This window comes from Accipiter gentilis, chromosome 26 (assembly GCF_929443795.1).
Source record: "Accipiter gentilis chromosome 26, bAccGen1.1, whole genome shotgun sequence".
Lineage (NCBI taxonomy): Eukaryota > Metazoa > Chordata > Aves > Accipitriformes > Accipitridae > Astur > Astur gentilis.
This window is the reverse complement of record NC_064905.1, coordinates 1,949,782-1,973,056: the sequence shown is the minus strand read 5'-3', so window position 1 is coordinate 1,973,056 and position 23,275 is coordinate 1,949,782. Positions and strand designations below refer to the sequence as shown.

The window sequence follows — 23,275 nt, the reverse complement described above, 5'->3', positions numbered from 1 at the left end:
CAAACTGAGCCCCCATCCCTGACTTTCCACAGGGAGCACCGGCAGCTGCCTGCAGCAACGGCGGATGCTCTGATGAAGACATTCATCCCCTGGTAAATCCTGCGGGTTTCTGTTGTGCTGCAGCTCAGGTTTTTTTCCTGAGCAAGGAATTGTTTGCAGCTCATACGTTTAATGACCCCCATCCTCTGTGAAGTGCTCTCACGCCTTTTTGAGTCCATGCCTGCTTTTGGCCTCTGTGGCATCCTGCAGCAATGAACTCTCTGCCTATGTGCTACGCAGAAAAGCACTTCCCTTTGGTTTTACATCTGCCGCCTGGTAATTTTTCCTTGAACTTCTCCTACCTGCAGGGTTATGAGAAAACATGAGTAATTGCTCCTCGCTCTACCCCTTTCCAATTTCACAGATCCGCTCTGCATCCTGCTCCGCTGTGTCCTCTGTGAGCTGCAGCGTGAGAGTACGTGCAGCCTGTCCTCCTGCAGACGCCGGGCAGGGCAGGCCAGCTTTGCTGCCCTTCTCTGTGCCTGTTCCAGCTCTGCCACAGCCTTTCCACAACGGGGAAGCCAGGGTCTCACCCACCGTTCCAGTTTGGGGGCTTCTCTGACAGTAGCTAGGACTTGTTTTGATGAGAAATTCTCTCGGGCTCTCCCCGACAGCCTTCCCCAGCCTGCCTAGTCCTGGCTGCACACACCAAAACCCCCCAATGCCAGTCCCTGCCAAGGGGCTCCTCTGTCCTGATGCCCTCTACCATGGGGGTCCCCACCTATGGATGCTGGAGAGGGACTAAGGGGACCCCCTCCCTCCTCAGCACCACTCTGCTCCCTCCTGCCTCTCCCCTCCGTCACAAACATCTCCAGCTCTCATCAGGACCCGCACCAAACCGATTCTCCTTGCCAAACCCAGGGAAAACAAACTCAGCCAAAACGAGAGCAGTGCTACAAGGGAACAGGGCTGCGGCGTGTCACACAGGCTCCCCGCAAGTGCACAGCATCACCCTCTGTGCAGACGGCATGGACCGAGTGGCAGGAGATGCAGTCCCATCTGACGGACCAGAAATTGCACTGTTCACAAAGAAAACCTTAAAATCTGCCCCGGGCAGCCTTTTCCTGCTGACAGGAACGGTGCGGTGCAACAGCCCCCACAGAGGTGAGCCACCCTGCTCCCCCCTGAGCACCAATTAATGCTGGAGTGGTAGAAATATCAAAATTGTTAACTATCTCGCTGCTGATCCGAAAGCAGGATCCGCGGCAAATGGGCTCATCTGGCAGCCTCCAATTGCTCCTGCACCTCCCCACATGCCAGAAGCCTCAACGGCCTTTCAGCCAGCTGCCAAAGGAGCTTGCTTCCCCAACAGCAGCCACAATGCAGCAACTCACAGGGCTGAAAGTGAAAGGCAATGTCAGACCCACTGCCCAGAATATAAAAATAAGTGACAAGGGAGCCATTGTAGCACATGAGTTCCTCAACTTCAGATTAATTCATGAACCCCTCTCTTTTACAAACCAACCTGGAGCTCTGCAACATCCCTGGTTACTGAAAAAAAAAAAAAAGATAAGCCCAGGGACCATGCCCCAAACTACACAGATGCAGCTTTTCATGTATGGAGGCTTTGCTGCATGTGGGAATTATTTTATTTGCTAGCGTCATGTCTGGAGAACAGCACAGCTCCAGTGCAATGCAACACAGGCCGCAGAGCAGGAGGCTGAGGGGAATATTATGACCATGGAAACCAGGGCAAGCCTCGAGGAAAGCTGGAGCTGAATTGCCAAGAACCATCCAGGGCAACGCTCTAGCTCTAGGAAAGAGGACACAAGCTCAGCTCTTGGCCATAAGCGGTCAACCATTTTACAGCTCATCTGAGCAACAGCATGTGCTTCTGGTGTTTTGGGGTGAGGACGGAGTCAGAGCAGAAAGCTCTCCCCATTCTTTCCTGTGCTACCCCAGCAGCACACTATCTGGCCACTACACCGACTTTTGGAGAAGAAACGCCCCAAGAGCATCCCCCACTCCTCCTGCACCCACCCTCACACCCAGGGCTGCCATACCTGCACGTGATGTGAAGAGCTCACAACGTTATGCAGCACCAGGCAGAGCAGCATGAGGGAGAGTGTCTGCGCACAAGCAGCAAAGGCAAATGCTGCCCTGGCTTGGCGTCAGCCTCCTGGCACCTGTGGCAACCCTCTGCTCCCCAAGGACTGCGTTTCTCCCTCCTGTGCCCCTCTGGTCCCCTTTGCGGTCTCGGGATCCTGTCTGTCCCAGAGGTTCCTCCCTGCCCTGCCACCGCATCTCCAGGTCCAGATTTTCAGAGACACAAGGGCTAGCTACCACTTTGTAAAATGGACTGAACCACGCCAGAGCTGCAGTTCCTAGCAGTACTGGATTGCTCCCTTTTAGCGTAACACAAAGGAATTGAGGAAAGAGCTGGTGCAGAGCGAGGGAACAGGTCCTGGGGGCTCTGCCTGCTTTGGACAAGGGAGGGATGGAGCAACCAGGCAGGACAACTGCCTGCCTGGAGCTTCAGCCACCACAAACAAGGGGGGGTGATAGATGGACCCAGCTCTAAGCAAAGGTGTGGTCTACACACACCTGTAAGACCCCTCTGGCATTCAGAAAAACTGTTCAGGCCTTCCCAGATTTTTGTCATTGAAGGTGGTGTCTCCAAACGAGTGCTGACAATTCTGGACAGGAGTACTAGCAAACTTAAAGGCCCAGTTTTCTGATCTACCAGACTGACAATTTGCTGGGATTACCTCCATCACAGCTACTGTGGTTGCACAAGACACATTAGCAACAGGGCTGACAGCTCCAGTCCATCTGATGTTCATAAGGTCTTGTCTGATGGCTGTGCTCTGCCCACAAATCCTTGTCTCCATCCCCATCCCAGTGTCTGAAGTAAGGGTTGTTCCCAATAACCCTTTACCTCTTCCAGTGTTGACAAATGAAGCTACAGAAGGAATCCACCACTGGAGGAAAGACGCACAGGAATCCATGTGAATCACACCTCCCCAAACCAGGTATTATCTGAAAAGCAACTGCTCGCTCTTCTTAGTGGCTGTTTGCATGGCTTCCATTGCTGACAATTAGCAAGTGCTGACCTTGCAGTCAGAAGAGAGGTGCTACAAGTCCTGCTGAAATAATGGTAGCAGAACAGCCATCCTAAAATGGACATCAAATCCCAAGGCACTATTTAATGAATAAATCTGGGTAAAATGTGGGCTGACGCCACATAGGTGCCCTGAAGCCTCCTGAAATTTGCATGATGCTCAAAGAAGCCGCCAAAGCCCAGTGCCAACCTGCCTGGTCAGATCGAATTTATCTAACTCATAGCAAGATCTAACACAATTAGAAACCCATTTAGACAGCCTCAGGACAGAGATTGCCTAACCTCTCAGCCTATCAGAGCTCTGAGCCCATCAAAGATGTGCAATTTGGCTTTTCTTTTGTTGAAATTAAGACTGGAAAGGAAAATACGGAAATAAATCATCTGAAGGGTAAATCATAAAATCTAAAGGGGTCATAATCTTTATGGAATAATGTCTAAATTGGAATGACCGTGGTGTCCTGAAATGTCTATCACCTTCAAGCTGATAATAGAGCCATTTTGTAGATAGTTGGTATAGAGCGGAAATTGCTCAGGACACAGAAGGAGGTCTCATAATCACGTTAAAACCATCTGAAGATCCCAGGGAGAAAAAGGTTCCAGGACTGGGAGTAACACTTGAATAAAGCCCTCGAGGAATCCAACAGCTGTAGAGTGGGAAAATAATGCTAGCAAAATAATGAGCTAATCTGGCTCCCAGTTGCACCCAGTGGAGCTGACAGATAGTATTGAAAGCTCTGGGGAGAGCAGGGGGTCCCAAGCCGTAGACTCAGGACTCTAAAAAAAGAGACATAACCAGGAATGCTTCAATGGAAGACTTTGCATGGGAAAAACGTCGATTTGTTGAAATTGGATCATTTTTCAAGTGAGTTTCTTGTTTCAAAGCTGGGGCAGGGGGGATATCTTTGCTGACATGCAAAAATGAAAAAAATGATGCTCTTGCAAAGGTAACTTTCACTTCAGAATTCAAGCCAAGTATTAATTATGAAGCTAAATTCAAAAAGGTCAGTCAGAATCATGCCTTCAGAAATTACTAGGAAAAATACATATATTTATACAGCTATATCCATTGATTAACTTGAGCCAAACTAGAAAAAAAATTGTCAATTCTTGCTGATATGTTTTCAAATTGAAAATTTTCCTCTGATAGCAACTGTTTTCTAACCACCTCTATTTCCATAGGCAAAGGGCAGAAGCTTTTCCTGCTTCGTGAAGGAATTGTCTCTATTCCATAAGCCTGTGCACAAACACACTCTAGACATCAGCAGAGCCCTCACTTTAGTGCTCTGCAACCAAACTGCACCTAATGATGAATGATGATACTGGGTAAGACAAGCCTTCATTTGGAGAGATCAAACAGGTAAGACGTAAGACAAGTAATATTGTAAGGCTTGTTAAGGCCACTTATCTTGCCTGCACTGGTCTGGCATTGCCACTCTTACTGGTACAGGAACCCTAGTAAGGATGAGCTGAGGACAGCTTTCTTTTACCCTATCCTCAAATCCTGGGTGAACTGTCAAGTCCTTGGGCCAGAACTTGCAGATCATGGCTCAAGAAAAATTTCCTGAACATTAGAGAAGGTTTCTGAGCTCTATTCTCTGGGCAAGAGATGTCCTGATAGTCCTTAATAAACTGTGATCTACTTGAAATCCTTGGAAAAAACAACCCAAGCTCCTCCAGGCACTCCCAGAGCCTTGAATCACAACACCTTGCCCAGCCTGAATAATAACGAAGGGCTCTTCAAACATCTGAAATACTGATTTTGCTTTCTACTGGGCTTGAGTGCTTTTGATGAAGAAGCAGAAAGATTAACAGATTAGTATAAGAGGAACATCAGACATCACATTAGCAAGACATTTAGAGCACGATCTCAGTCCCAAGCTCAGACAAGAAGTTCCGCCCCCCCAGCAGGGATGGATATCTGTCAGAGTCTCCCTGGGATTCCTGCCTCCCTGGCAGCAGCTTTGCAGCTGCTCAAGAGCATTGGGGAGTTTGGAGCATGTGAAAACCAGGCCACGTGGGAGCTAAATAGCTCCAGGCTTTCAGGTTGCTCAGGCCTTTAGAGATGTCTCAGAGGAGCTGAATCAGGGCACTCTGCTCTGAGAACTTCGCTATGGAGCAGGATTAGTTCCAAGGAAGAGGTGGCGATTCACTGCCCTCCCAAAATGATGGCTCTAAAGACAGCTTTGATGAAACCTGCCAAGATCACCAGCCATGCCATGCCACGTTTAGATAGTAGATCAGGAGGCAGGTATTTTGCAAGTGAAGAGGTGCTCAGAAGGTTGTTTACCTCCCCGGGCAGGGGCATCTTTAGGGATCTTTGGGCGGGATCCACGAGGCATGGCTGTGAATGCCAAAATGGATGTAAATGATGAGATAACACACGACCTTTCTCCTGCCCTCCTAGCAGGTCATTGCCACAAACCTACTCTCCCACCCACTCTTTCCTGTGAGCATCTGAAGGACTGAGGTAGTAAACAGCTTACACCACGGGAAGACATTCATGCAAAACAACTAGGAGACATTTTTAAGGGATCTTGGGGAACTGTTTTCTTTCTGTTCATTTGTCTGACCTCCTCTTTGCCTTGTGCTTTCAACCCCAGGGTTGAGTCAGGAACCCCACTAGGAAAAGAAACCTATACTGCTGGTGGAATATGGAAAGCAGGTCCTCAAGGGTGCAAACTGAGACCTTCAGAAAAGTCCAGAAAGTCAGAGAGAAGACAAAGTCAACAGAGGACTTACTGGGGGGTGGCCGAGTGGGTCTGAATCACAGGTGACCCTGGCTCCCATAAGTGAAACCAAGACGGAGCTTCTTCCCGGTTGGACTGATGGACACTGCAGCTAACATCAGAGGTGACAAGAAGAGGGAGAACAAGTGCCAGAGGTGGCCTGTGCCCCTGCAGCCAGGCTCCTCCCCACCCACGTTCAATCCTTCACCTCAGCCAAGCAGACCGTGTGCTTCCTGGGCTCCTGAAGGAGAGTCCCTTTTGGAGTAATCTCCATCGACCATCTTGGTTTCTCCCAAGAGCAGAGCTTGGGTTGTGTAACTGCAGCTTGGATGGACCGGCTTGCAGGGCAGTACGTAGGAGCACAGCTCTCCCGTGGAGATGGGCTGTGCCCGGGGTTTCAGGGGCAGGTGCTCTCACACAACAGGTATGCATGGGGATGGAGGGTGGAGGGGGAGGAAGGTGCTTCGGGCTTGGCACAGGGCTCAGCTCCAGGGGCAGTGTTCAAAAGAACAGGCCGGGAAGAGAGAAACTTAACAGGCTGCCACAGGGGCTGAACGTCCAAGATGCCACAAACCGTGAAGGGGAGCTCCTGCTCTTTGCGACCCACCATGGCACAACCCCACGAGTCAGCCCGTGCACAGCTGCATGGCTCTCGCACACGATTCACGCCAGGGCTCCTGGGTGGACATCGGCTCCAGAGACACAAGTGCAGAGCATCCACCTCTTGGCTGCTCCCTCACACCCTCCTGGGGCTGCCCTCCCCGCCTGGAGCTGACACAGTTCCCAGGGACAGAGCTGCTCTGCGCCCCTTTGCTCCACACATCCTTTAGCCCTTGCTCTCCCCCGCAACACCCCACCCCATCCTGCCCTACATCACGCACCCTCTCATTACCCCAGCCTCCTCCCCATCCTGTCCCAGAACATCCCAGCTCTGTCCTCACCCGGCAGCACCCCACCCTCCACCCCCTCCGGCCTCATCCCCCCTTCCACCCTTCACCCCATCCGTGTCCAGCTGGATGCTCTCTGGGCCAAGGGACCACAAAGTGCCCGGGGACACGCCCCGTCGCAGCATCGGATTTTGCCCCAGGATTTGGGTGACTGATTAAGCAGGCTGCAGGGCTGGGCCCTGCTCCAGGCTGGTTTGTGCGTGCAGGGAACAGCACTGCAGCTGAGAGCCCGGCCGAGCGGGCAGAGCAGTGCTGGGAATATCAATCAGTGCGGCTTGGACCAGGCGGCTGCCCACACAGCCAGCGCTTTCATCGCACAGAGGTTCCACAGCTCGGCTGTCAGAGCCAGCCAGGGACTCAGCCCTGTGCTGTGGAGGGCTCAGCATCCCTCTGTACTGGGGCCAGCAGACAGCTGGTCAGGAGAGACTGATGGGGAGCAGAAAGCAACAGGGAAGGGGGAGGTCACTGCCTGAGCAGAGCAGGGGGAGAGATCAGGAGAGAGGGATGGAGAAGACCAGATACAATTGTGAAATAAAAGAGGAGAGGATGCGGGGGGGGAAAGGAGAAGCCCCCCAGATCCAAGATAGGAAAGCCCGTGTCCACCGCAGACCAACACTGGCTCCAAGTGCATCAGGCAGGGGAGAGCCTGGGGGGTGTGAGAATTGAGAACAGGAGGGCAGGGAGGAATGAGCAGCATCTGGCTCAGCAGGGTGGGAAGAGGGGACCTGGCCATAGCTGCAAGCCACCCAGGCAAGTCCAGCCAGATATGAGGAGCCCCAGGCAGGTAGCACAGGCTGGGCAAGCCTTCAAGGGAGCAAAGTACAAGGTCCCAAGCTCTGGTGAGGCCAGGGACTGTCGGGCAGGAGAGACTTGATGCTCTCCTCAATGGGATAGGGACAGTCAGTGCCACTGCCTCCTTGCAGACACGCTGCTTACAGAGGAGTCGTCACCTGCCCAAGGCTGCCCACTATGTACACCCTGCTGTCACCTCCCACCGCAGACAGGCTACGTACACCCCACTGCCACTGCTCCACACAACAAAGCTTGCACATAACCCTGAGCCGCCTCTCCCTGTGGTAGCGGCTGTGTAACCCCCCCTGTGCCTCCTCCCGCTGCAGTACAGGCTGCAGATGCTGCCACCTCCTCTGGGGACAGGGGCTGCACCCCTCCCTGTGCCCCCTCCTCCCGGAGGAGACAGGCTGCACCCCTCCATATCACCTACCCCTGCCGCACAACCTGCGCACGCGCCTCCGCTACCCCCCAACACAGAGATCACACCCACCCCTGTGCCACCCCGCTGTGGGGTACGGGCTCTGAGCACCCCGCTGTCACCTCCCACTCGCGGAGCGCAGGCTGAGTACACCCCCGTGTCACCTCCCCCTGCAGCACAGCCTGCGCACACCCACGCTGCCTTCGGCGGTACAGGCCAGGCTGTATTGCAGGGTTGCTTGTCGCCCATGGCTGAAGCTCTTCATTTCGGGGTCCCAAATGTACCACGGAGCTCTGCCGGGCAGAGGCACCCCTCCCTGCCCTAAACCGAAGTGCCCCAGCAGAGACCTGCCAGGAGCCATGGCGCATTCCTGCCTCGCTCAGGGGGCTCTCAGCATCCTCACTAACTCCCCAGAAGCCAGTGTGGCGTACGACCCACTCCTCGCCCCCTCTTGTGCTCCTCAACTCCCACAAGCACCCCATTGACGCTCACAAGCTGCTGTGCATTCACAGTTGTTTTACAGAGCCCAGCCACTCCTCCCAGCACAGTTAGGGCTCAGCCCCCGCACCGGAGCCCCCGGGACCTCACCGACACACTCCCTCATTCAGTCTCTGCACGTCAGAGCCAAATCTGAACCAAGTGCAATTGATCCCGTGAGCAGGAGCTGATTTTGCAGTGCCTGGGAACTGCTCCCAGCACAGCGTCTTTCTGAAACTGGGGAAAAACAGGGCAGGTCCCCCATGAACCCTCAGCTCCATCTGCAGCTCGTTGCTGGATCCATTTATCAGCTCATTCCACGTGAACGACCTTGAGAAAATCCACTGACCCAGGACAGTAGGAGACTTTCCCAGACATCTGCCAACACCTAAACCTGCAATTTATGGAGACTCTAAGCTAAATTCTAAAACAAGACAATTTCATTTCTGTCCATTACAGTTACAATATTCCTCTTATTCCCCCCCCCCCCCCGCCCCCCACAGAGAGTAATTAATGCTGCACCGTGCTCTTGAGCCTGCAGGCAGGTGCAGGCACCTCTGCTGAGCTTGCGGTAGCATGCTGAAGTTAACACCACTCCAGCCACCTTCTCAGATGGTGGGGGGCTGTGGGGACCCGGGGCAGTCTTGGGTTTGTGCAGCCAGGAAAGTATGTAGCATAGCCCTCCTGGTATACAAAAGCCTTAAATGATGGAGCCTGGGAGATGGGCAGAAGAAAGAGATGCTCCCCACACCAGCGTCTGAGAGGTTGCGTTCTCACCCCACGTTCATCAAAGAGCTGCCGAGGACAAGGAAGGGAAACTTCTCTCAGAAAGTTCCCAAAGGGAAGCAGATAGCAACACTGAACCAAGCCCCCAGACTGCCCTGCCCAGCCCTGCAGGAACTAGTTATTTAGGTGGTTGCTGGTGTCTCCTTTCCTCCTCTGCAGCCATTGCATCTCCCCGCAGGTCCCAGCTCTGCCTGCCTAGGAGGCCCAGACACTTCCTGGACGGTTCAAGATAAAACCTTATGCTGTTAGCAAAACAAACTAGGAGGCTGTGAGAGCCAAGGCTGGCACAGGGATGAAACCACCGAAGCCAGAACCACTGGTTTCCCCAGATGATCTAATCTCTCCCAGAGCCAGAGCTCCTCTTCTCCAGCAGCCTGGTGCAGCCGGTTGGAGCCCCTGGGGAAGAGGTGAAGCTGGCGTGATGGGTGCAGGGATGTCTGCCCCAGTTTGAAAGAAAAACCATGAGAAAGAGGAAGAGGTGGCCCCGGAGGGGGTCCCTGAGATGTGATGCTTGGCTGCAGGGAGGGGGCTGTAGGACGGCCCCATCCAGGGCCTGGGGAAGGGGTGCTGTGCTGCTCCTGCCTAGAAGGATCTATCCTCTCTCCAACCCACTGGAGACAAGAGCCTGAGCGAGCCCCATGGCAGCAGCATCGCCCCCAACCTGCCTGCCAGGAGGGGAAGAGCCATTTTTATGGGGAGCATGGCTGCCTGGCTCCATCCTGGCTCCCTCCTGCAGCCCCACCACCACCAGCAAGCCTGCCTGGGAGGACCTCTCCTTCACTGCAAGGGTGCCCATTGCATCCCAGGGTGGGGGGGGGGGGGAGAACCTTGCTTCAGGTGCTTCCCCCCGGCGCTGCTGACGCACTGAGACTCCATCTGCAACCACGTGCGTCCTCATTCCAGCGCTGCAGCGGGCGAGTTGCAGGCATCTTCCAGCCCTCACCGGCAGGATTTGGGTCATGCTAGCCAGGCATCGCGTGGCAGGGTTCTGCTCCTCCATGCACTGGCTTTGGAACATGGGTGGGTCTCAGAAGGACATGGGTACGAACCAGGAGAAGCTATGGAGGGGGATGTTGGGGTGGAAGAAAGCTGGGCTGGCTGGTCCGTGGCTCAGACTGCCTCCACATCCACACATGTACATGTGTGTGTACGTACATACATGTGTTGTGAACCAGGTCCTGGAGGAAGCTGTCTCCTTAGAGGGCCAGGCAGTGACTAGAGATAGGAGTTGTCAATCTGGGGAGGGGGGCTCAGTACCATGAGGCCTCTGGACTGGCCATGCTGGGGCACGGTGGAGGGCTCATGGAGATGGCTGGCCCACGTGAGCATCACTTCTGGGCGCTGCGGGGCCCGGGTGCTCCGGTGGCCGAGGACATGGAAAAGATGCCTGGGAAATTGCTGGGAGCAAGAGCATCTTCAGGGGCAGTAGGGAAAATAAGGCACAACCGGTCAAAAATAGAAAACTTTATTGAATTCAAATCCAACAGGGCAGCTGAGCTCAGCCCCACGGCAGGAGCCCAGCCTGCCGCTCACTGGGATACAAAGAAGGGAGCAGAGGTCTCCACAGGGCACAGAGGGTACAGCACAGTGGGGGAGTGGGTTTTCCTCACTCACAGGACCGCAGGAAGAAGGCAAAGCCACAGGCACTCATCCCCCCTCTCCCTCCCTAGCTACTTAAGGATAGACCCGACAGGCGCCAAAGCAGAAACGTGGTGCAAGCTAACTAGCCAGACAGCCCAAGGAAAGAGGGTCCTGCAAGCTCCAGGCTCATCCCACGACCTCCTGGGACAGTTCCAAGCTCCAGTGCACACCAGCGAGCAGCCCTTCCCAGTCCGCAGCCAAGACCTACCTCCGCCTTGCCCCGCACGCAGCAGAAACCCCCGGCTGGACCAAGAGCAGTGACCCGACCGCAGCACGCAGCAGAGACCCCAGTGCCCCGCTCCTCCAGCCCTGAGCTCGAGACCCAGCCCCAGCCCCAGCACACGGCCGGACCCATGCCGCCTGATGGAAGCACCCCGGCCGCCGGGATCCGCTCTCCCCCTCCGCAGCGGCTGCAGCACGGCTGCTGCAGAGCCGTAGCTCCGGGCCCGATGCTCGCGCTAAGGGAAGCCCAGTTTTCACCGCGCCGACTATGGCAGAGGGCCCAAGCCTGGGGGAAGCCAGAGCTTGAGCCTGGGAAAAAGGCAGAGCTTTGCTCCTCCACCCAGCCCCACCTGCCTGGGCAGCCACAGCGGGTGCAAAACTCCCTTTTGGGTGGCTTTGTGCACGGATGGTTAAAAGGTTCAGCTGCACCAGCAGAGCCAGGCTGGCAACAGCAAGGCTAGTGCCTTCCTCACTGCTCCCTGGACAGGGACAGGGCTGGAAACGGGCTGCCCAGAGCTGTGGCAGGAGCTGGACCAGTGTCTCCTCCCCACCAGTCAGCCCAAGCGGAGGGATGGATGGGAGGGTGGGCATTGCCCTCCTCGGTGCTCTTACAGCTGGTCCCCAAAGGGGACCTGGGCGAGTGGGATTCCCTCCCCAGAGCTCCACATGCAGAGGCACATGCACGCAGTACCCTTCGCATCACCGTCACCCAGGCAGCGCCGCCAGGACCCAGCCCCGGGCGCTCTGACAAGGGGTCTGACAGTTTTTGGACTCACCCTCCCACCATCCCCATCCCCTCCCCAGCCCACAAACAGGCTCAGTGGCTCGGCTCCGGGGTAGTCCTCCACCAGCCTCCCAGGCCACGCGTGCAGGGCTGGGGGCCAGTCCACGCTTACTCCCAAACCTCTGTCCAGATGGCTCCCCGATGCAGGGGGGGGGCCGCTGCCGGCCTCAGGATGAGCTCTCCTACCTGCTTGTTGGTGTATTTCTGGGGATTGGTGCGGTAGCTGTAGTCCGAGTACTGCTCGGAGCCCGTCGAGTTGTTGTCCCCGGTGCCAACAAAGGTGTTGGTGGCCGGCAGGTCCTGCACCACTTGGTGCTTCTTGGAGGCAGAAGGCGACTGAGGCTGCAGCTGGATGGAGGGCAGCGGTGAGTTGGAGCGGTAATGGCGACCCAGGTCTGGGCTGCCTGGTGGGTAGTTGAGAGGCAGGTGGATTCGGGGGCTGTCGCTGACAGAGTCGTTCATGAGGTTGAACTTGAGCGATTTCTGCAGCCCCGTCTCCTCCTCATCCTCCGTGGGCTTGGGCGGCTTCGGAGACTTGCTCTTCTTCACCTTGCTCTTGCTCTTACCACCCTTGCTGGCCTGCTTGGGTGCATACAGGTCCTTGGTCTCCTTCTTGCCTGCCTGGTAGCCACTCTTGGCCTCCCGCTGCCGGCAGTAGCGCACCAGGACAACCAGCACGATGACCAGGGTGACGGCCACGATGCCAGCAATGACTCCAAAGAGGATGTTGCTTCGCTGCTTGCTGCGCTCATATTCAGGGTCCCCGGCGATGTCTATGTCGAGCGGTGTATCCAGGCTGTGCCCCACCAGCGTGTCCAGCAGCGTGCGGTTGGCTAGCGTCTCGTTGACGTAGAAGTGCACCAGGGCCGTGCCGTGCCGTGAGGGCTTGCCCTTGTCATTGACACGCACTACCAAGCGGTGCAGGCCATGGTGCTTGCGGAGGATCTCCTTCTCCAAGGTGATGTCTCCACTGTGCGGGGAGATCTGGAAGAGCTCGAAGGGGTTGCCTCCTGTGATGCTGTAGGTCAGCTCTGCATTGACACCAGAGTCAATGTCCTCCGCCTTGACCTTGCTCACCTGCTGGCCAGGGCTGGTGTGGGGCAGGATGTGTTTGTAGGTGGCATTGGAGGGTGAAGTGATGAAGGGGGCATTATCATTCTCATCCAAGACGTTGATGGTCACCCCCACGTAGGCAGACCTGGGAGGATCCCCACTGTCCACTGCCTTGAGTCGGAAAGTGTACGTGCTCTGCTGCTCCCGGTCAAAAGAGATGCTGGAGAGGATGGTGCCGGTGCCATTCTGGATGACAAAATCCCCATTGTCTTGCTCCACCGACAGCTGGATGCGGGCGTTTTCTCCTTTGTCAGCATCGATCACCGTCACCATGCCCACAGGGCTGAGGGGCGGCATGTTCTCCATCACTGAGAAGTTGTAGCCGCTCAGCATGAACTTGGGGTCGTTGTCATTCCTGTCCATGACGTTGATGGCCACAGACGCTGTGCCCTTGAGGCTGGGGCTGCCCTTGTCTGCCGCCACCACCAAGAACTCGTAGCGTTCCCGCTGCTCTCGGTCCAGCACTGCCTTCACCCGGATCTCTCCAGAGTCGGGGTCAATGGTGAAGGAGCCCTTGGAGGAGGGGTCTGTCACCAGGGAGTAAACCAGCTTGGCATTGGAGCCACTGTCAGCATCGCTGGCACTCACCTCCATCACCAGATCGTCAGGCTCATTGTTCTCAGGGAAGGCCACCTCGGTGAAGCTCTGGCTGAAGACAGGCGCATTGTCATTCACGTCCACTACTTGCACCTTCAAAGAGTTGGTGCTGGAGAGGGGTGGGTTCCCCGAGTCCACTGCCACAATCTCAATAGTGTACTCCTTCACCGACTCGTAGTCCAGTGGCGTGGTGGTCTGTAGGAAGTATTTCTTCTTGGTGTCACTCCCTGTTTCACTGGCCTGCCGCAGCTGGAACGGGACATCACCAGCCACCACACAGGTCACCACAGCGTTTTCGCCCTCATCTCGGTCGGACACCTGCACCAGAGCCACTGCTGTCTCTACTGGCACATCCTCCGAGATGTTTGCCATGCCATCCTGGTGGGTGACAAGCCCAATACCTCGGATTTCTATGGAGGGAGCATTGTCGTTCATGTCCTTGATGGTGACCACCACCTGGGTGCGGGCACTCTTTGGGTTGGCCCCCTTGTCCTTGGCCATGACGGAGAACTTGAGGATGTTGACATCCTCACGGTCGATGGGTCCCTGCACGGTGATGAGCCCCGTGGTGCGGTCCAGGCGCAGCAGCCGGCGCACCATGTCTGAGGCTTGGTGGAAGGAGTAGTCAATTTCGGCGTTGGCGCCCTGGTCCGAGTCATTGGCCTTCACCTGCGGGATGGAGGGAGAAACGGTGAGCAAGAGGGCAAGCCAGTGCGAGCCCCTCCGCAAACTGCAGCACTGCCCACTGCAGCCTCCTCTGGGGATAGCTGGGGGAAAAAAAACAGGATTTCCTCTTCTAGGGCCAAGGACTATGGGGCAAAGAGCCTGGGACCGTCAGAGCAGCTGGGAGCGGCCCTCCGGCACAGAGGCTTTTCTTTGCTCTTCCAGCAAAACCGGCTAGGCCGGTTGGCTGTGCTCCTCTCCCGGCCAGCTCCGGCACGCAGGGAATCCTCGGGGAACCTGTGCCTCTTCGACCCAGGCAGCAGCAGCAGTGGGGAGAGACGTCTCCAGCTGTGCCCACTCTGCAAAACCCTCTCCAAAGAGGGGCTCGAGCAGCTGCCTGGCTGATGTGAGGATGAGGATGGAGGCAAGGATGTGCGGAGCTGCAGCAGCACCATCCCAGCATTCAGGGATTCAGCCAAGCGGGGACTGGGGCTGCCCGAGCTCTGCACAGCACCAGCCATCCCTGCCCACCCGTCAGGAGCTCTGCATTCACATAAACCTGCCTCTACGCCTATTATTTGCTTTCTAAAGAAGATGAGGTTTGTCTAACATTTGCCTCCCTAATCGGCTCTCCGAGCAGCCTCTTCTCTGCACCATTTGCTGCTCTGCCGTTATCTTGCTCAGCAGATTTGGATGGAGAACGAAAGTTGTTAAATGTAAATTCCACCTTTTACCTCCACTCACAAAAAAGGCGGAAGTCATTTTCCCCCTGAAAGATAAAAGCTGAGCAATGGCAGCAGTGGCGTCTCAGCCCATTCTCCTCCCGGCCGTGCAGTTCCCTTATCTGCTTCCAACTTCCATTCTCTTAACAGTGAAAAATGAATTCTTAAAAAATTCACATCAGAATTAGCAAGCAGATGAGAGCTGGCCGCGCTCCGCTTATTAAGATGGCAGCTGCAGATAAACAGATGTCGGCTACTATCATCTCAATGCCCCCTCCAAGCCAAATCCACTGAGATTCATCCCCCCGGGCTCCCCGGTCCAGTTTGCACCGCTGCCTGAGATGGGGCAGAACCCCTGGCCCCTGCAGACAGCAAGGCACCCCTGGAGTCATGGGCAGCCCCCCCAGACGGGCAGTAGGGACACTGCCTGCCCCCCATCTCTTGTGCGAGCCTGAGTTTCCATGGAGCGGCCAAGGGAATGCAACTTATGAAAGGGTCTATGTCTTGTCTGTGGGCAGCATTGAGACAGGTCTGGCATGAAGCCAGACTCCCCATGGACCTCAGGTCCCAGCCCTCCCCATAACCCAGAGCCTTTCTCCCACATACCCGCCAGCCCTGCTGCTGCCCCTGAGTCGTGTCCTGCAGCCCCTGCTCTGGCTGCACCTTCCCGCGCATCCTTTCCAACCTCGTTTTAGCAGATGTGACATCCCAGGGACCTGCCTGCCTGATGGCCACAGGTGACACTGTGGGCTCCTATGGCTTGCAACTCTTCTAGGCTTCCTTCTCCTTTGAAGAACTGTGGCAGCAAGCGGTTGTACAAATGCTCCCCAGGCTGTCCCTGCTGCAGCCAGGTAGGAGGGGAGCTGGGGAGAAGAAAGCCCCTGCACTCACCTGGAGGACAGAGTGCCCCACAGGGCTGTTTTCGGAGAGCTCTGCCTCATACAGGGCCTTCTCGAACTTGGGCGCGTTGTCATTCATGTCCAGGATGGTGATGCGAAGCAGGGCGCTGCTCGCCCGTGGCGGGTTGCCTCCGTCCTGCACCTTAATGGTCAGATCGTAGGAGTCCCACTGCTCCCGGTCCAGGTTCCCCATGACGATCAGCTGCGGCTGCTTCTCATCCTGATCCTCCGCCACCTGCAGCCCGAAGAGCTCCTGTGCCTCCGGACCAGCCGTCAGCTCATAGGAGGCAACGCCATTGGGGCCCGAGTCCCGGTCCATGGCCAGGGGGATGGGGAAGAGCGTCCCAATGTTGGTGTTTTCGGGGATGGAGAGGGTGAGAACGGGCGAGGCGAAGTTGGGGGTGTTGTCATTGATATCAAGCACCTCTATCTGCCCCTCGAGCAGGCGTGGGCTGCTGCTCAAGATCAGGTCAGTGATGGACACTTCGAACTCCAGGAAGCAGGGCTGTCCAGGCAGGAGGTGCTGGCACTCACGCAAGCTCTCCCGGTCGATGGAGGTCTCTGTGGTGTAGATGTCCCCAGTCTTGCCATCCACACGTAGGTACGGGGCCCCCACTTCCAGCTTGTAGAGGTGCCCCACGTCTGGGAAGCCGTAGTCGGAGGCCAGGCTCCCTATGAGGGTGTTGGGGGGTTGTTCCTCCTGCACTTTGTAGACCACACGCGTCCCAGAGACTAGGGCAGGGAGCTGGAAGAGGAGCCACAGGCCCAGGCAGGATGCCAGTGGTTTCATCCTGCGCTGCAGGGGAGCTGCAGGGAGATACAGACACCGGAGGTTAGGCAGCCCCAGGCCCCCAGGACTGCTCCGCCCCAGCCCACTTCCCTGGCATATCATTTTGGGTGCAGCCCCTGTGCCATGCAGGACTGCACATGATCCCAAAGCAGCCCCCCGAAGGGAAGGGGCTTCAGGGGCTTGCCTGGCAGAGCTGGCCCCAGCCATGGTCTCCTGGCAGCCTCCGCAAGCAAGTGCCCAGGAGGACCGGTCCCAGCTTGCAAAGTTCCTGCAACGCCCTGCTCGAGTGAGCAACCCAGTCATTGAAACCTCAGCCCTGGCTTCCCGTCACTTGCAGGAAGCCAATCCTGCCACTGTCCACCCTCTTCATCACCACACAAACTGTAATTAGACCCAACGAGGCACACTAACAGGGTGGACTGCACGCAGCCTGCTGCCAGCAACCCGATGGAGCCGGCCAGGCTCAGAGACAGCTTCTCACCACAGAAACACAGGAGCATTGTGTGCCACGCACTGCAGGGGCACTGCCTGCCACGCACAGCAGGGACACAGAGGCACTGCACGACTCTGCCAGCCCTGCAGAAACAGGAGCACCAAAAGCGGGGCAGGAGCTCTGCCTGCCCTGCAGCGATGCAGGGCTGCCACCCACCCTGCACTGCAGGGACACGGGGCACTGCACGGATACAGAGCTACCTCCCATCGGTCACCGCAGGGACACAGGGCACTGCCACGGCGGGGACAGAGCAGCACTGCCCTCCCTGCACTGCCGACACAGCAGCACTGCCAGCCTGGCGCTGCAAGATACGAAGGCACCACCCATCCAGCACTGCAGGGATGCAGGAGCCCCGAGCATCATCCATCCTGCACTGCATGCGAGGCACTGCCATCCGCCTGCGCCCCTCGCAGAACGAGAGCCATTGCCCACCCTTGTGTTAAGAGTGACTCACTGCCCACCCTGCACTGCAGTGCAGACATACCCCACAGGCCCGTGCCTCCCCGCGGAGCAGCGGCACTGCACAGCCCCAGCACACTGCAATGGTAGGCACAGCATCTCCCCTCTGCTGCACAGTCACTAGGCAACCCCACACCCTGCGCCAGCAAATACTGTTCCCTTCACTCACTGCAGACACACTGTTCCTTCCCATTCCCTCCCACTCCCAGACTGGGACACTGCATGCACGCACTGGGTGCCCACCCTGCCCCGCACGCAGGACCCTGCCAGTGCCAGTGTCCACCCCACCGGCTGCAGAGGCAATGACAGAAGTACTGCCCCCCCCCCGCATTGCAGAGACACACACTGCACACGCTGCACCGCAGGCACCCAGCCACTGGAAACCTCCTCCCAGTATGCACACACTGCAGAGGCAGTGCCAGGCGCACTGCCAGCCCCACAGAAACTGTCCCCTTCTACGCCAAGCCACATGCCCCATCACCAACCCCTTGTCTGCTGCTGTGTTTGGCCACCAGCCTTCCCGTCCCCCGCTTTCCGTTCTGGGAACGGACCTTCCTCCTCCAGGGTCCAGGCGCACCCACACAGCTTCTGCCGAGCCATAAGCATGAAGGGGTGCAGCCCAGCTCACGGGCACCCAGAAAGCTCAGTGGTCAGATGCCCTAAAATCAACAGCCACAAGCATCTGCCATGGCCCCACAGCAGCAACCCTCTCGCCACTCCCATCACTTGCTCTCTCCATTCTCTGCACCCAGCCTGTGGGATGGGAGAGCGCTCCTCCACCATCTCCCCTCCATGGTGCCACATAGCAAGTGCTTAATTCCTGGTTACCCTGGCATCATACAGACCCTCAACAAGTGGAGCATCCAGCACTGTCCACCCTGGTACCTCCCGCAAGCCAGCAGCTCCCGGTGCCTCCACCCCTCCGCTTCCCCACAGACAAGTGCCTCACTGGTGGCACGGAAGAGAGGAGCTCTCCCTCCGCAGGTGAAAATACATGTCCATTTCTAAAGATGAAACTATGGTCCTGAAGCCTAGCTTGACTCTGATCCCTTGTCCTGCAAGCATCCTTCATGCAGAAGAGGTTCATTTCCAACCTTGCTGAGGGCATGCATAACTGTCCGGACCGGCACTGTGTGCAGATACCTCTGAGATGTATGTCCCCAGAAGGAAGGGAAGAGGCATGCACAGGGCTGAGGATGGAGGAGGTAAGAAGCTGAGCATAAACACAACGCATCTCTGCATCAATACAGGCAAAACCCAGCGATGCGTGTACACGCACACGTGTGTTTCTGCACTCAGTGTGCATGTATCCGTGTGTGCGCTATGAGCATTTGGGTGTATGTGCACCTGCCCGGAGCATGACTATGTGCCTGTAGGAAAAAGCGGACATGCACACACATGTGCGCTAGGCAGGTGTGCAGGCGTGCCACACATGTGCACGCACTGCAAGGAGCACATCCGTGCCTGCACTGGGAGAGCCTGTGCACCAGCCAGGAGTTTGCATCCCTGCACTGAGTGCATGTGTGTGTGCACCAAGCAACGTGTGTGCCTGCACGGGGGGACCATGTACGCATGCCCCTCTTGCCACCCGGTGTGCATTTGTGTGATGTCACCCCATGCGGGGGTACTTGCACCGTGTGTGTCTGCACACTCCAACCAAGTCACACGCGTGTCTGCCCGCAGCATGCGTGTGCTCTCACACCAGACCCCAACCCCCCCATGTCCACCTGCCTTCATGAGGTGTCCAAACCCACACTGAGCTTCATCACTCCATTGCCCCGTGCTCCCTTTGGAAATGGCTGTGCGGCAAGGACAGGGAGAAGGGAAAAACAGGCAGCCCTAGCCACTGGGAAGGGGCTCCTGGAGGATGCCCCAGCTGGGAGAGGCACCCACGCCCGCTGCCGGACTGTTTGCACAAGCCTGTTTGCACTAGGCTGGGCTGTGACTGCTGATGATGTAGCGCCGTCCTGACTAAGCCTTGGTGTGACGTGAAAGATCGCAGGTAAAGGTGAAAGTCCCAAAGCAGTGCGATGCCTCACATGGCCCTGACTAAACTGGGAGGGAGGACCCCAGGAGCTGGAAATGCCAGGAGCCCTGTGCCAGCCTGGAGGAGGAAGGGAGTCACCCAAAGGTGCCCAGCACCCACGCTTTCTGCTCCAAAAAAGGAGCTGGAGCCTAAACCCAAGCCCAATTCCTGCAGGTGAAGGAAACCTCCAAAACAGGGAGGCTGGAGGAAGAGAGGGGCTGGGAACCCGAGTGGGACCATCGTCCCGCAAGGGACTTGCCGGCAGGCATGAGAGGCCCCGGGTTTGCTGGGGTAAGGAATCCTGCTTGGCGCCTAGGGGTGCGAATGACACAGCACAGACGTGAGAGCCCAGAGCTGGGCGTGAGGAGGAGGAGGAAGCCTCCACCACCGGGGAAAAGCACGTCTGTGCAGGAGACAGAGGCTTCCCAGGGGCCAGTCCAAGGCATCGGGCTATTTTCCCATGGGATCTAAAGACCATCCCACACTTTCTTCTCAGGTGCCAGGCACCTTTTTCCGACCTGCTGGCAGAGCACAGAGCACTTAAAAATAAAAACCGCTCCCAAAACAACTATTCCTCCGCACACACAATTCTCCCTACGGGGAGAGTGTGAGAGACTGAACCACATGAGAGAGGCGTTAGTCACGCTGCTTAATGCATGACTGGGAAGCTCTCAGAGGACAGTGGCATGCAAAATCCTACAGAATTCAGCCACCACCCCCCCCCCCAAAAAAAAACAAGCCCTAATGAAAGAGAGGTTATAAAGCACCGAGAATTTAAGCAACTGCTTGAACAAGCTTGTGCTCCCTGTGATTCCCACAGCCCCTTGGCCCTGTTCCACGGAAGGCAGCACCGCTCCGGGAACGGGCACCAAAGTCCACCCTCTTATTGCTCCCAACGGCTGATTGCGTGGCTGGGAGCCATGCTTACAAGTCTATCCAAACCCTGCACTGAGCACACAAATACTAATCCCGCCCCCCCACCCCCCCAAAGCTCTACTCTGATGCTCGGAGCTGGAGCAACATCCGAGCAAGCAGCAAATGCTAATCATGGCTCCACGGGCTTCACTCCACGCAAGGGCCTGAGATCAAGGACCATATTGTCCAAAAAACAGCCACTGGTGTTCAGTCCTGCATCGAAGGCACGGATGGTGTGAATCCTGGGCATTTTGTGGCACGTCCCATGGTTTCCTTCGGCTCCGCTGCTGCTCAGCATTTATGCAGGCTGGGCCCAAGCACCCCGAAGCCAGAGCACCCCGTAACGAGGAACCCCACTTGCTTGTGAACAGCTTTACCCCAAAATCATCTCTTAGGAGCTGCATAGTGATGAAAAGAGGGTGAAGCCTGGGGCCCTCCCTCCTTCTGCCTCCTTCTCCACATCCCTTCCAACTCCGGCAGCCAGCGAGGCAGAGACCTGTCAGAGCCTCCCTAGGGCGGCAGCCCCCATTCTCCCACCTCGGGGGTCCCCCACAGCCCCTCCGGGGTCCTGCGGGCTCCTGTCCCCTCCTGCCACCATCCCACCCTCCATCCCGGCCTGGAGGGAGGTCCTGGGGGAAGGCAAAAACGTGGCGGGCCTGAAACACCCAACCCCGGCAGGGCCGCAGGGAGCCGGCGGCAGCGGGAGCGGCTCTCCTCCGGGACTGCAGCCCGGAGGGGCTGGGGGGGGGTGTCTTGGGGAGGGGGGGGGGGATAGGGAACCCCCTACCTCGCAGGGTGCCGGGGAGAGCCGCGGCTCCCGGCTCCCAGCCGCCCCCGCCGGCTGGGAGGGAGGATGGAGGCCGGGCTCCGCTCCCCGGCCGCTGCGGCCGAGGCTCCCCGGCTCCCGGCGGGGCTGCCCGGGCTGAGGCTCCGGGCACGGAGCGCTCCGCTCCGCCGCTCCCCGGCGAGCCCCGGAGGGGGGATGAACGGGGCGCCTCCCGCCAGCCCCGCACACACACACGCACACACACCCGCGGAAAACACACGGGAGCCGCTCTCCCGGCACCGGCTTCACGCTCAGCCTGGCGTACAGGCAGGGAAACGGGGGGTTTCTAAGGCGCGGGCACGCACACCCCGCTGACACACTCACACGCACACCCCGCTCCTGTAACACACACACACACACACACACACACCCCAACACCCCAACACACCCCCCCGCTCCCGGCACACAAACGCAGCCCGCTCCTCGACACGCACACCACTCCTGTAACCCACACGCCACCGGTACACGCACACATACGCAGAGACACCCCGCCACGGACACAGGCGTGCAAACCTGCCAGACCCCTTCAGCCCGCTCCTCTCGCACACTCACACGCGCGCACACACACACACACACACGCACAGCCCCGCTCCCAGCACCCAGCGCTCGCCCCGGCTCCCAGCCGGCTCCCACCGGCAACTTCTCTCGCTCCCACGCACCAGCGCACCCCGAGCCGCGCTCGCACCCCGGGCGCACACACCCAGGGGTGCAAGGGGGACGCACACCCAGAGCCACCCCCGGCAGAAAAAAAAAAAAACAAAAAAACAACAAAACCAAAACAAACAAACAAACACAAAAAACAACCCACACGCACTCACCCCGACACAGCCGCGCACCCACTGCCACCCCACGCTGCCCGGATCCGGGCTGGCCCCGCTCCCCGCCGCACAACAAGTGGCAGCGCCGGGCGGTACCGGTAACCGGGAGCCGCCCGCCCAGCCCCGCGCCCCGCTGCCGCCGCCGTCCGCGCACCCCGGCGCGGAGAGAAGGCGCGGAGAGGCGCGGAGAGGAGCGGAGGGGGAGCGGGATGCTCGCCAGCGCCTCTCCCGCCGCCGCCCGGCCCCGGGTTCACCCTCCCGCACAGCGGCGGGCTCCCGCCCCGGGGCATCCCGCACCGCTCCGCGCCGTTCCGCAGCTCTCCGCGGCCGCGGGCGGGGACTCCCGGTCCTGCCGCAGCTCTTACTTGGATGCGGACGGCGCTGCGCTCCGTGCCGGCCCTTTGCGCGCTGATCCAGCGGCGTCTGCATCGCCTCCTCCCCGCCGGGACCGGGCTCCCCCCACCCGCCCCCGGCTCCTCTCGATCGTTATCCACGGATGAAAACCAAATTTAAAAAAAAAAAAAAAAAAAAAAAAAAAGAAAGAAAAAGAAAAAAAAGGGGAGGGGGGGGCGGAAAAAAAAAAATGTCCCGTGGGAACCGCCCCCCTCCCCCGGGCCGGGGCTGCGGCTCCTCCGGCGGAGCGGCGGCGGCAGGGCTGGCGGCAGCCCCGGTGGGCAGCTCCGTCCGTGCCCGCCTCCGTCCCTCGGTGTGTGTGAGGATGTGCAAGGGAAGCGCAGCGCAGGCACGGCCCCTTCCCCCCCCCCTCCCCCCCACCTCCTTCCCCGCTGCCTCCGCCTCTCGCCGCCACCACGGGGAGGTGGAGCTCCGGCTCCTTATCAGATCCCCAGCCCAGCCGGGCCGGGACGAGCGGGTATCGGCTGCCGGGCAGAGCCGTCAGCCCATCGCGCCGCGGACCGCCCGGCTCCGGGCTGCGGGCACGGCGCCAAGCCCCCGAGCCGGTGGAGAAGGGGGGGGATGTCCCCCACATCCCCCCACATCCCCCCACATCCCCCCACCCGGGAACCCCTCACCCCCGGAGACCCCTTCGCTCACGTGTGGGA

At 58.1% G+C, this 23,275-nt stretch overlaps 1 protein-coding gene across 2 annotated transcripts in view; it reads right to left on the bottom strand.

Moving 5' to 3' along the window:
• The window catches only part of PCDH1 (protocadherin 1), a 55,508-nt gene extending 32,777 nt beyond the window's left edge, over positions 1-22,731 (bottom strand). For both annotated transcript variants that reach the window (XM_049829368.1, XM_049829369.1), the window contains exons 1-3: positions 22,580-22,731; positions 15,880-16,694; positions 12,080-14,272 (exon numbers count right to left, since the gene is read on the bottom strand). In XM_049829368.1, the coding sequence (XP_049685325.1) occupies positions 12,080-14,272; positions 15,880-16,694; positions 22,580-22,643 (3,072 nt within the window). In that variant the 5' untranslated portion in view covers positions 22,644-22,731. The remainder of the gene's footprint in view (positions 1-12,079; positions 14,273-15,879; positions 16,695-22,579) is intronic.
• Between the last annotated feature and the right edge of the window lie 544 nt (positions 22,732-23,275).